Source organism: Lactuca serriola, chromosome 9 (assembly GCF_051521515.1).
Source record: "Lactuca serriola cultivar US96UC23 chromosome 9, Lser_US96UC23_V15, whole genome shotgun sequence".
Taxonomy (NCBI): Eukaryota; Viridiplantae; Streptophyta; class Magnoliopsida; order Asterales; family Asteraceae; genus Lactuca; species Lactuca serriola.
Window position 1 is genome coordinate 78,069,793 of NC_136416.1, and position 12,128 is coordinate 78,081,920.

General features: G+C 34.1%; 2 protein-coding genes across 3 annotated transcripts; one reads left to right on the top strand and one right to left on the bottom strand.

The window, feature by feature from the left end:
• The first annotated feature begins 3,361 nt into the window (after positions 1 to 3,361).
• Positions 3,362 to 6,448, top strand: QQT2 (P-loop containing nucleoside triphosphate hydrolases superfamily protein). Of its 2 annotated transcripts, none has more exons than XM_079020044.1 (8): positions 3,362 to 3,530; positions 3,631 to 3,849; positions 4,628 to 4,739; positions 4,857 to 4,980; positions 5,067 to 5,293; positions 5,382 to 5,672; positions 5,747 to 5,952; positions 6,035 to 6,448. In XM_079020044.1, exons 3-8 carry the CDS (start codon positions 4,650 to 4,652, stop codon positions 6,303 to 6,305), a joined length of 1,209 nt encoding a protein of 402 aa, XP_078876170.1. In that variant the 5' UTR covers positions 3,362 to 3,530; positions 3,631 to 3,849; positions 4,628 to 4,649; the 3' UTR covers positions 6,306 to 6,448. The 2 variants fall into 2 exon arrangements, with proteins under 2 accessions (XP_078876170.1, XP_078876169.1); XM_079020043.1 differs by having other exon boundaries at positions 3,736 to 3,849.
• Positions 6,449 to 7,217: 769 nt separating this feature from the next.
• LOC145073998 (putative protein phosphatase 2C 8) lies at positions 7,218 to 8,504 on the bottom strand. The gene is made up of 2 exons (XM_079020447.1): positions 7,856 to 8,504; positions 7,218 to 7,757 (listed from the first exon to the last, which is right to left on the bottom strand). The coding sequence occupies exons 1-2, from the start codon at positions 8,492 to 8,494 to the stop codon at positions 7,356 to 7,358; spliced, it is 1,041 nt and encodes a 346-aa protein (XP_078876573.1). The 5' UTR covers positions 8,495 to 8,504; the 3' UTR covers positions 7,218 to 7,355.
• Between the last annotated feature and the right edge of the window lie 3,624 nt (positions 8,505 to 12,128).

Here is a 12,128-nt window from a genome sequence, read left to right on the forward strand (position 1 = left end):
CATACAAGAGTCTCACAGACATCTAGTATTCTAGCATAACAGATCATGGGCCGACATTGGTGCCTTCGACCGACTAAATACAATGAGGAAACTCACCTCATATTGCTGAAACCCACAGATAAATCTCTGGCTGCAGATCCGCTAAAATCCCGCGTTATCAATCACAAAATAACATCCAATTAATAATTGGATCCCGACTCACACTAAGAGTCCAGACTAGGGTAAAAGACCTTTTTAACCTTTCCTCAACTTGGCCCAAAGCTAAAGCTCAATCCAAAAGTACAAAAACCCTAAATTCCAAAATAATTACCCAAGCCCAAACATGGCCCAATTTTCCAAATTGGGCCTAAACACCCTTTAATGGGCCTTCCACCAAGAAGTCCAATAAATATATCAATAGCCCAACAAGGGAGTCCTGATGGCCCAACAATGCCCAAGACATCAAAATCCCAACATATCCCATCACCGAGAAGCCCACGGCTGAGTACGCGGGGCCTACTCAGCTCGTACACTTAGCGTACTCCCTTAGGGGCCAGTACGCGCATCGTACCAGATGGGTACGCCCAACGTACTCCCTAGATAACCATCCTACCCTATTAAGCACTTAATTAATTAAGCCCTTGCTCCAAACTCTCAGATCTGATTCCTACGGACGACTTATCACGTAAAGTTGCCAACTTTATGTGCATGCATGGCTTAATGGGACTTAAGAGCTCAAAAGATCTTAATAAATGACTTAACACATGCATGAGACCAAAACCACCATAAAGGTTTGCACCTTTATGCGCAAGAAACCCTTAATGTGCCCAAATCTACAAGAATAAGCTCAAAAAACGTCCTTAGCTCACAAAACCAACCAAAAGGGGACCAAAATGACCATAAACAAGCTAAAAAGTAGATCTATGAAATGGAATGACAAGTTTTGAACTTTATACCTCAAAAGCCACCAAAAGAAGGTGCAAAAAGCTGGATCTCAAGGCTCTCTACCAAAGAATGAGTCTTCAAGTTTCTTCTTCTACCACTTCAAGATGCACAACACCCACCAAAGGCTTCACAAGAGCTCAAAAGCAGCACACAAAGGCTAAGGAACAAATTAGGGTTTTCTAGGGTATGGAGGCTCGTTAAACAAGGAAAAAAGAGGCTATCTTATGGTTTATATAGGGTACAAGCCCTGAAATTAGGGTTTTTATACTGCTCACGTATGCTAAGCGTACTCCACGTACGCCTAGTGTACGTGGATGAGCTCAGCGACCCATCTGCATGAGTACGTCCAACCTACTCCAACTTTCCCAAAGTTGGCAATTCAGCCCCCTAGGACCAATTCTACAAACAATACACCCCTAAAGGGTCTAAACCGAAATGCACAATAAACCAAGCGTTGCATCCAAACCTTTTTGGACCAAAGTGACAATTTTCGACATACCACAAGGACCATTTGTGCACTTTTGTCTTTAATATATATATATATATATATATATATATATATATATATAATTTAAATAAAATAATTTAAAGACTACCCAAAAAGTGTTCTCTGGATAACTCCAATCTCATACCTTTGACTTGGTCTTCATGATTACAATTTGGGAAAATGACTTAAAAAGGTAACGAAGTTTCAAAAATATACAAAAAAGATCATTGTCTTTTTTTAGTATACAAAATACCATTGAACTGGCTATTATAGGTAACCATCATGTTACCGGGTTTTCATAATATTCAAAAACACCATTGTTGTTTTTTAGTACAAAAAAAATACCATTAAAGTATACTATTTGTACATAGAATACCAACGAAGTACACATTCCTTCAAATAAAATATTGTGGTAGCCGGTTACTTCAGGTAAATGAAAAAATGACTTAAAAGCGTAACTAAGCTTATAAAATGTTCAAAAATACTACACTTTTTGTTAACTTCGTTGTTGTCGGATTATGTAGAACACAATCACCGAAGATCATGCACCGTCATATCAGTTTACAAAAGTTGTGCAATCTCTTTCATACCCTCACTCGATCGTTCTTGTGGTAACATGAGAAGTAAGTGGCTAATAACCTTAGTTAAACATTCTTGCTTCCCGATCGCATTATATGCTTTAAACCTAAAACATATATACGTTATATAGATACATATATTATACATCAAGGTTAGCCATTCATTTGTGTTGCGATGTAAGAGAGACACAAAGGAGAAACGAGTGTAGTTATGTCGTGGAAATTCCTAAATGTGGATGTAGAGAGTAGAAGTTGTGTTTAATACCCCGGGACCAGTGAGAGATGAATGGCCAGGAACACTCAGCGTCATGTGGCTGATTTGATGACAATCCTCCCTAATAAATAAAATTAATTTTGTCATATGTCACTCTTTCATTAATTTGGGCACATGTAATTTTTTGGTATTTTTGAATAAATGTTTTTTTTCCATGTGTCATTTTCTCATTGTTTATCTTTTTTTAATTAACACATCATATTTAAACCTCAATTATTAATTGTCTTATTTGAAACTAATAATTAAATTACAATATTACAACTCATATTATTGAATATGTTTCATTTTAAATTCAAAATTTTAAATTTTAAATTTTAAATTAAAATAAACTTTTGTTTAAACCTTCATATTTAATTTTTTTGTTTTATTCAACTCGTATAACATACGGGTCTCACAACTAGTTTTTAATCAAAGTAGAGAGAAAGCATATGTGTCGGAGCGCTTGAACGCCTTGCATCATAATTGATGGATTATTAGTTATGTGTTTTTATATGATTGTACTTAGATACAAACTATTGAGTGGGGGAATGAAAGAGAGTACGCAACTAGTGTGAACTAGTATGACGGTGAATAATCACCGAAGATCGTGTTTTATATAATCCGAAAACAACGAAGTTAACAAAAGGTGCTCTGAAAAAACAATGATATTTTGGAAACTTCAATGGTATTTTTGTAATAAAATGTGTACTTCATTGGTATTCTGTGTACTAATGGTATATTTCAGTAGTATTTTTTGTACTAAAAAAACAATGATATTTTTTGAACATGTTGGAAACTTCGTTTCCTTTTTAAATCATTTTTTCTTTTACTTGAGGTAACTTATTATCATAAAGTTTTATTTGAACACATGTATATTTCGTTGGTATTCGATATAAAAAAATATATTTTAATAGTATTTTGTGTACTAAAAAAAACAATACCTTTATAAATTATTTTCCCTTATAATTTATCGATGCAAGTTGACACATTTTAGTCACGGTAACAGGCCCGCATGATCCGGGTCCGCTTAGGTCTATATCCACTTCTGAATGGGCTGTTGGGCTGGACAAGTGAGGCTACACTTGATGGTCTCGTGATCGTATCACAATTCACAATCCACATTCTACAATTCGAGAAACTTCCAGTGAGTATTCAACATCAACGCTGTGCTCAACCCTCGTCAGCGACTCTTTCTTCCTCGCCCCGTGCTCAGCGGCTGACGCCACTCTTTCTGATTTCCGTTGTGTTGCTCCCTCTAATCCTTATCGCCGTCGCTTCTCAGCCTCAGGTAACTCTAAAAACAAGATTCCCTTGTCTGAAGTTAGTTTTTTGTCAATGTTTTTTCTGATGTTATGCCCCGTTTGTTTTTCGTCTGACTCTGTCAACAGTATATGTTTGATATCTGTTTTTATCCATCCGATTCGAAACTAAACATTGACTGAGAAAAGTTATAAAAAATAAGCTACTGAGGTAAGGGAAAAAAAATTCCGCAGGTACCCTTGCCCTAACGCACGCCTCCCTTTCTTTCTCATCTTCCAAGTTCCAACGAATCGTTTTTTCTCTCCCAACCAGCAAGCTTTGGCGAAGCTGCTTCCTCGTCTTATCAGGTAAGCATCGATCTCCCTTCCACTTCTCATAAATACTTCCGATTTCTGGCATCATCACTAGAGAGCATCGATTTCTGCATCAATAGTTCCGATTTCTGCCATTATTTCTAAAAGTTTCGAATTTTACTTCTCGATTTTAGCTGTTTCGATTTTTGCATCTCTTTTCCTTTTCAAAGTTCTTTTGCTATTGAGATGGATAAAAGTTTTTAATTTTCAAATGATTTGTTCCAAAGTGATTTGTTGTTCACTTCATGTGTGATGTTGAATGTGCCTTTGTTGATTTTATTCATACCTGAACACACACATATATATGTGCAAGTGATTCAGTGATTTGAAGTATGATATATGTGGAAGTATTATGATGGCAAAGGCAGTGGCAATACGTTAACATAATTAATGGCGTGAACAAGAGTGATGAATGTTTTAGGTTATCAAAGATGTTGAAGTTGTTGAACAAATATACCAACGTTTTGTGGTTTGGCTGAAGTGTTGTTGCTGCTCTTAACATCAAGTTTATAAAACAAGTTTAGTTTCTCTTGTTAGAGTTGAGGTATTCTTTCCTAAGTGGCTACACATGAGTCAGTAGTTAGATGACTCGAGGTTCATTGAACTTGCTTTTTGTTTGTTATCTGGGTTGGACTTTCATTAGATGATTCGTTTCTACCATTTGACCTAAATCCTATTACTCATTCAGCAGAATTTATAGCATATTTGCAACTCTTAGGAATTTCAACCCTATGATTAGCTCTCATACTCTTTACTATTGATTCCTTTGTAGTCATTTAGAAGAATCATTTTCAATGGAAGTCGATTCAGAATCAAATGGTAAAGCATCGAAGGAAGCTCCATCATCCATGGAGACAGAATCTGCAAGTTCATCTGGAATCCAAGTAAAAGCCATATATAACCTAGTAACCCACCTTTAGTTTCAATCAATTTTATTCATTGTGTTTATTCAAATCTCTCTTATATGTTGGTGTTTTACTTCTTTCTACACATGTTTCCAGTCAACCAGTGAAGGAAAAGATGATATCTCCAAATCCATGGAGAACCTGCAACTAGACAAATCCTCTTCTGGGAGTTCACATTTCAAGAAGAAGCCAGTTATCATCATTGTTGTAGGAATGGCAGGTACTCATTAAACATAGAATTTCAAATTTCATGGGTTGAAACTTTGCTAAAAAGGGAAATTAAATGTTACATTTTATAACATACAGGAAGTGGGAAAACAACATTTCTTCATCGAACTGTTTGTCATACACAAGCAACTAACACAAGGGGTTATGTACTGAATCTTGATCCTGCTGTTATGACTCTCCCTTTTGGCGCCAATATTGACATAAGAGACACTGTTCGTTACAAAGAAGTCATGAAGCAATTCAATCTTGGCCCCAATGGAGGAATATTGACTTGTCTCAACTTATTCGCCACAAAATTTGATGATGTAAGCATAAAACACAACATCATTTGTTGTTTTTCAGATAATATCTATCTATCTATCTATTTATCTTATAATGTTATGATTTGTTGAGGTTATACAAATGATTGAAAGGAGAGCAGATGAGCTTGATTATGTACTTGTGGATACACCTGGTCAAATTGAGATCTTCACATGGTCAGCTTCTGGAGCGATTATTACAGAAGCATTTGCTTCAACTTTTCCAACTGTGATTGCATATGTTGTGGATACCCCTCGTGCAGAGAGCCCAAATACTTTCATGAGCAACATGCTTTATGCTTGTAGCATTCTTTATAAGACGAGATTACCCTTGGTTTTGGTGTTCAACAAAATCGATGTTGCCCACCATCAATTTGCTGTTGAGGTAAAGTGATTTTTTTTTTAATGTAAGTTTATAAGATTTGAAATGTTTATATATATGTTTTGTTATTTGAGTAGTGGATGGAAGATTTTGAGGTGTTCCATGCTGCATTGGATTCTGATCACTCTTATCCATCAACTTTAACAAGAAGTCTTTCTCTTGCTTTGGAGGAATTTTATAAAAACTTAAAAGCTGTTGGAGTTTCAGCTGTAACTGGTGCTGGAATGGATGCCTTTTTCAAAGCTATTCAATCAAGTGCTGATGAATACATGGAAACTTACAAGTATTTCTCTCTCTTTCTCTCTCTCTCTTTCTCTCACATACACACACAGTGAAACCCTAACTTATATCATGGTATTGTGTAGAGCTGATCTTGACAAAAGGAAGGTGGAGAAGGAGAGATTGGAGGAGGAAAGGAGGAAAGAAAACATGGAGAAACTGAGGAAGGATATGGAGAAATCAGGGGGTGCAAAAGTTGTGTTGAGTACTGGTTTAAAAGGTGATACAAGCACAAAAATGGAGGAAGAAGATGATGAAGAAGAAGAAGATGAAGAAATTGAAATGTTTAGTGATGAGGATGATGAGGATGGTGGAATAGATGATGATGATGAAGAGATTGCCAGTTTTAATCTCTGAATGTGATGATATAATCATTTTTATGAATGTAAATGAACCTAATTGTGACTGATAAGTAACGATTTTGGGGTGGTTTTGTTGATGATGATGATGATGATGACGACTTTTGGGCTAAGTTTTGAAATCATATATGCATTTTGTCTCGTGATCAAGAAACATTTTGGATTTTATTCTATATTCATGTTAACCCTTCAAACAAAATATCTCATTCATTTATATCATTTTTCTCATTCTTCATAATTCAATTTGTTGGAAAGCAAGTTTCCATTATAAATCAATAACAATGATACATGATTTATGACAGTTTAAAGATGAATTTAGCATAAAGATAGTTGGACACTTGGATCATAAGGTATAGATGCTGGTTTTGATGATTACCACTATGCTTGATATTTAAGATTTATGCAACTAAATGTTTTTGTTGATTCGGGTTATAGAGTTTGGTCAAATGTGATTTAGGAATTTTTTGTGATGGAAATTTCCAATTAAGTCAGTGTACATTCTGTATCTATATCTTTTACTAGAAGTTTTCAATTGCAAACTTCATTTGTTAAATGTATCAGTTGTAGATCTTGAAACAGACTGCACATCAATCATGAGTTATGATTTATTTTCTCTTATGAGCTTTCGTATCTTCTTTTTTGTTCTTTTCTGATTGTTGCATAACAGGTGAAAGTTTCAACTTGGATTGGTGATAACGAAGAAGAAGAGTTTGTAGGTGTAAATGCCCAATCATGAAATGTTGAAAGACATAGTTACCCTTGAAACACATAACAAATAGGAAGCGGTATTAAAAAAAAAAAAAAAAAAACAATCATAGGGCAAATCTTCAACATTGGTTCCATATAAAGAACATGTTTTACTGTTCTAATCATAATAATCTATGTACTAGACTACTAGATATATTTTATTACGACCAAAGTTATATATGGGAACTTAACACGTAAATGGCATGATTATTACACAGCCACAAAAAACATGGAAATGAATCTAGAGGGAGGGAAAAAAGAAAGAAAGTAAAGATACCACCCTTTTCTATCATCAAAAGATCTAATGCTTAAGATTCACCACAATAACACTTATATTATCTTTGCTTCCACGAGCCATTGCTAGTTCTGTTAAGAACATAGCTGGATTATTGGTCGTTCTCTTATGGTGTTCTTTCATCGATCTCCTTCGACAAGTCCATCCATCGAGACATTTTCTCACAACTTGACATGCCAAATCGTTAGATATTACATCCCATAATCCATCGCTAGCTAAGATCATAAATTCATCTGCATCATCTCTTTTGTTCACAATAACTTCAGGTTTTGCAATTACATATGGTTTTAGTTGTCGATCACCTATTGATCTTGAAGTCGCAAGAACTCCAAGAACACGTAGCCCATTCCAATCGATGACTCTTCCTCCTGAAAGTTCGATTCTTTCTAACTCATCGGGTCTATTTGGCTGCATGCATGTCCAAACTTTTCATTAATATTTCAAGGTTAAAATTAAACGGTTTCTTTTACATACAAAGATATAAGATTGTGTTAATAAATAATTACCTTATGGTCAACGGATAAGGGCACAGGGACACCACCTCTTGAAAGAACAGCCCTTGAATCACCACAATTGGCAACCACTATTTCTTTATCACTGACCACTGCAACCACGGCGGTGGAACCAATGGAATCGACAATGTCAGTTTCATTTACTTCCTCATCCATCTTAGCGAAGCTCTCCACCATCAAATTTTCCCAATTCATCTCCTCTGTGTTTTTGTTTTCTATATCTATCTCTGTCGCCAACAACTTGTGTAACCGCTCACGACACGCATAAGCAACACGGGAACCACCATGACCATCATAAACGCCATAAAAATCAAACTTCCTTGAGTTCTCATCAACAAACTTTTTTTCTATACTCACAGCATCCTCCATCTCTCTCCTCCGCCCAATCACCGAGGAATGACAAGGAAAATTGTCATTGTGTTCTTTCTTGGTGTTCTCAAACCGCCTTTTGTTGGATAAAGAGTCATCTGCATTTGACAAAACCTTCATCCTCCGGAGTTCTGTTCTCCTCCGGCGAGCAAATATTGTGTTTGATTTACTCGAATAACTGACAAATTGTCTGCAATTGCTCGATGATGGCTGTGAAGACACCGTGTGATCCATATTAGTGTGATCCATATTATTGATCATCATGTTCAAAAGAAAAACCAATTCACAAAGAAAGGTATTTTTTGGATTAATGATGGAAACAAGCAACATATATAAGCAAAGATGGAGATACAAGACACAACAGTGACGCAAAAAATGGTGAATTATTTTTGATTTCGGCGGTCAAGTATGGGAAACAACACCTCCTTGCCATGTTTTCATGGAGAAAGTACACCTACGGCTCACAGGTAGTATGGGAAACAGCACCTCCTTGCCATGGAGAAAGTACACGTAGGGTTTATAGATTCACTGTATCAGGTTGTATAGGTATGTGGAAGATTTAAGTTGGATTCTTATCAAATAAAAAAGATATAGAATCTTTTTTTTTTAATTATTTATTATTGATGTTTTCTTGATCGAGATTGTTGAATTCGTTTGGGCAATAGATGATGTATATTGTATTGTGAGAGGTGAAATAATAGGTTGTTGGTGTAGTCCTAAGAAGGGGGAATTTAATGGAAAAAAAGATAGTGTCCCGTGAAAGGTTATATGCTACTCATATAACAAACTTTTCTTTAATCATTAAATATAATTATGAGATGATAATTTTAAATTACGATTTAAAAAATATAAGTCTATTGAAATCTGTTTTTCTAGTATAATTCACTATTTAATTAACTAGAAAACTTTATTGTTTACAAGTCTTTATTGTTTATGGATAAATAGATATCATGACCGATTTTCATTTGTGGATGTATACTCCTATAAATAAAATGTAGAGTAATTTAGAGTTTTGGCCCTTGTGGTTGGCACTCTTTTACAATTTTAGTCTAAGTTTTGAAAATTTAGCACCAAGAGTACTTATGGTTTCAAAATTCATCACGTCTGGTCATTACTTTTACCGTCTACCGAAATCCGTTAACCACAAATAAAATAACCATTTTACTATTGTATTTTTAATAACTTTCATCATCACTACATTGTTTTTGTCCTTAATTGAATGTCGATGAATGCTTTTTTATTTCATATTTATTTTATATAATTATAATAGATAAAGATTAAAAAAAATGAGAAACTTAGAAAATTGGAAAAAGATAAAATGATTTAAAATGATCATTATATAAAATTTAACATTGGTTTCTGACGGAAGACTACAGGTGCAAGAAATCGACAATTATATAAAAAATAATTTACATTTACATATATAGGTGATTAATTTTATATGATTTTCACAAATTTTTTTATTATAATAATTCAAAATAAATTATATATCAATTTAAGAAAAAATTATTATTTCAAAATTAATAACAATAAAAGGTATTTTTTAATAACAATTTTTTTTTTGAACAACAATAACAAATATTATTGTATACTCTTATTCTATATAAGACATGAATATTCACCTAATTTTCAATAATTAAAGTAAAATTATTGGAGAGTAACACCGAAACTATACTTTACTCTAAAATATAATTAAGAAAACTCCTAATCAGAAAGCCATAATCTAACATTTTAAGTTTGTATAAGTGGGTCAAGTGGTGTGTTTGCCCATTAAATTGTTTGTAATATCCTCAAAAACTTTTTATCTTTATCTTTCTTTTGTTTGCTCCGCTTGCTAGGCGGTGATCCTTAATAAAATATATACAGGTTCTAAAAAAAAAGCATTATAAGAAAATGATTATTAGACTATTAGTCAGATATGCATATATTAAGGTATGTTTTTAATGGTTTTTTTCCCTATATATCCGTTTCGGTTTTTTTATATAAAAATTAGTCCAAATCTGGTGGTGGTGATAGTAATCTTCAATATATGCAATTTTATTGATTTCTCAAATAATAAGTAGATATCTTCTGCTCAGATCATCTCAAACAATATAACAGGTAAAAAAAACTAATATATAACTATATTATTTAAAAATTACAATAAATCAAAGTCTTGTATGCCCGTCTATCAAAAATTCAAAATATGGATTCAGATTTAAAATATGCCAAATCCACCACCACGTATTTACTTCGTATTGTTGGAAAATAAAAATCTGGTATGTTGTGGAATACGAGGGTTTTGTGGGTCACGTGGCTATTTGATCGCATTTTCTTTTAAGATTTTGTTCGCCACTTGTTGTATCTTCCCGGTTTCCTGGAAATATACGCTCCTTACTTTGTTAAATGATGCCACTTGTTGTATTTCCCTGGTTGCCTGGAAATATAGGCTCCTTACTTTGATAAATGACGCAATGTATATACCACATTTAGGGACGTCTGTTTTGGTAAACAAACTTTGTAACGTCATCCATTATAAACAACGTTAACGTGTGGATATTATATCATCACTACATTGCCTACTATTAAGGTTATGGGATGCGCCGTTTACCGCATACCGCAATATATTGCGGTATGCGGTAAACACCGCACCGAGGGGCAAAAAAGAAGTGCCGTAAAGGTGGTGTGTCGTATGGATTTGCCACACGGAAAAAAATGCATTATTCTTATGTTGTACGTCATGCATAAAAATGTGTATTGTGGTTGGTGTGGTAAGATGTAGTATGACATCCATCAGTTTTGTGGGATATGTAAAAAAAATATCGTAACACGTAAAAAGTGTGGTGAGTGTGGTATGACATCCACCAACCTAACCATGAGATACATACCGCTAAACACAATTCTATCTCATTTTTTAATTAAATTTAATTCAAAAATATTTTTAAAACGTATATATATATTTTAAATATTAGTTTTTCATTAAATTAAAAGACGATATTACATTAAATAAAAATTACATGAGTTAAAATAAAAAATAAAACTAACAATACATTAACTTAAACTAGTTTGTTAAACCCTATTTTTTTAAGCATTCCATTTAGGAAATCCCTAAGTTTTAGCCAAGCCTTGAAGTGTTTAAACGGTATGTGGTTTGTGTCTTCATATTGATGCATGACACAGCAAATGGCTCGCATTCGTATACGTTGTTTCTAACAAAGTTATAAATTTCATCAAACTCACGGTATTTCACCATCATATCGCGAAACTTCGAACATATTTGATCAAGACTATGACTTTGGCAACCCATTAAATCATGGAAAACGTTTCTAATTTTTACCCAAAAATCACCGGACATTCGAGTATTTGGCTCTTCTTAAACGCCACCATGCTAGTGTTAAGTTCTACTCTTCCTTTTCTGACTAATTCATAATTTTGGAAGTCATTGGTTGTGAAAGATGTTGTGTGTATAAAGAAAGAAAAGAATTGTTGTAACGACCCAATTTTCAAGGCCAAAAATTTCATTTTTGGATTAACGCATTTAACAAACATTTTACCAAAGCATTGTTAATAAAACATCCATTACAAATCATAATGTTGTATTTCAAACCATAACATCATAAGTATGAAAAATTAGAGTACAGTCCCAAAAACTTCTTGCGGAAACATGCGTATGTGTGTGTGATGCGCTGCTACACCGTCGGCTCTTTCCCCTTCGACGAAGAGGTACCTGAAACCAAAACCAAAAATGTAAGCACGAAGCTTAGTGAGTTCCCCCATCATACCATATACCATACAATATCGTCAATATCTTTCAACCGGTAACCTTCATCGGTATCTTTCAACCGGTAGCCTTCATCGGTATCTTTCAACCGGTAACCATCCTCGGTATCTTTCAACCGGTATTCGTCATCCGTATCTT

Excerpts from the sequence above, each read along its gene's own strand:
- QQT2 (XM_079020044.1), top strand. The coding sequence starts at position 4,650 with ATGGAAGTCGATTCAGAATCAAATGGTAAAGCATCGAAGGAAGCTCCA. Across the intron at positions 4,740-4,856 it reads CAAGTTCATCTGGAATCCAA|TCAACCAGTGAAGGAAAAGA; the intron begins GTAAAAGCCATA and ends ACATGTTTCCAG. Across the intron at positions 5,294-5,381 it reads TCGCCACAAAATTTGATGAT|GTTATACAAATGATTGAAAG; the intron begins GTAAGCATAAAA and ends TGATTTGTTGAG.
- LOC145073998 (XM_079020447.1), bottom strand. The coding sequence starts at position 8,494 with ATGATGATCAATAATATGGATCACACTAATATGGATCACACGGTGTCT. Across the intron at positions 7,758-7,855 it reads CCTTATCCGTTGACCATAAG|CCAAATAGACCCGATGAGTT; the intron begins GTAATTATTTAT and ends ACATGCATGCAG.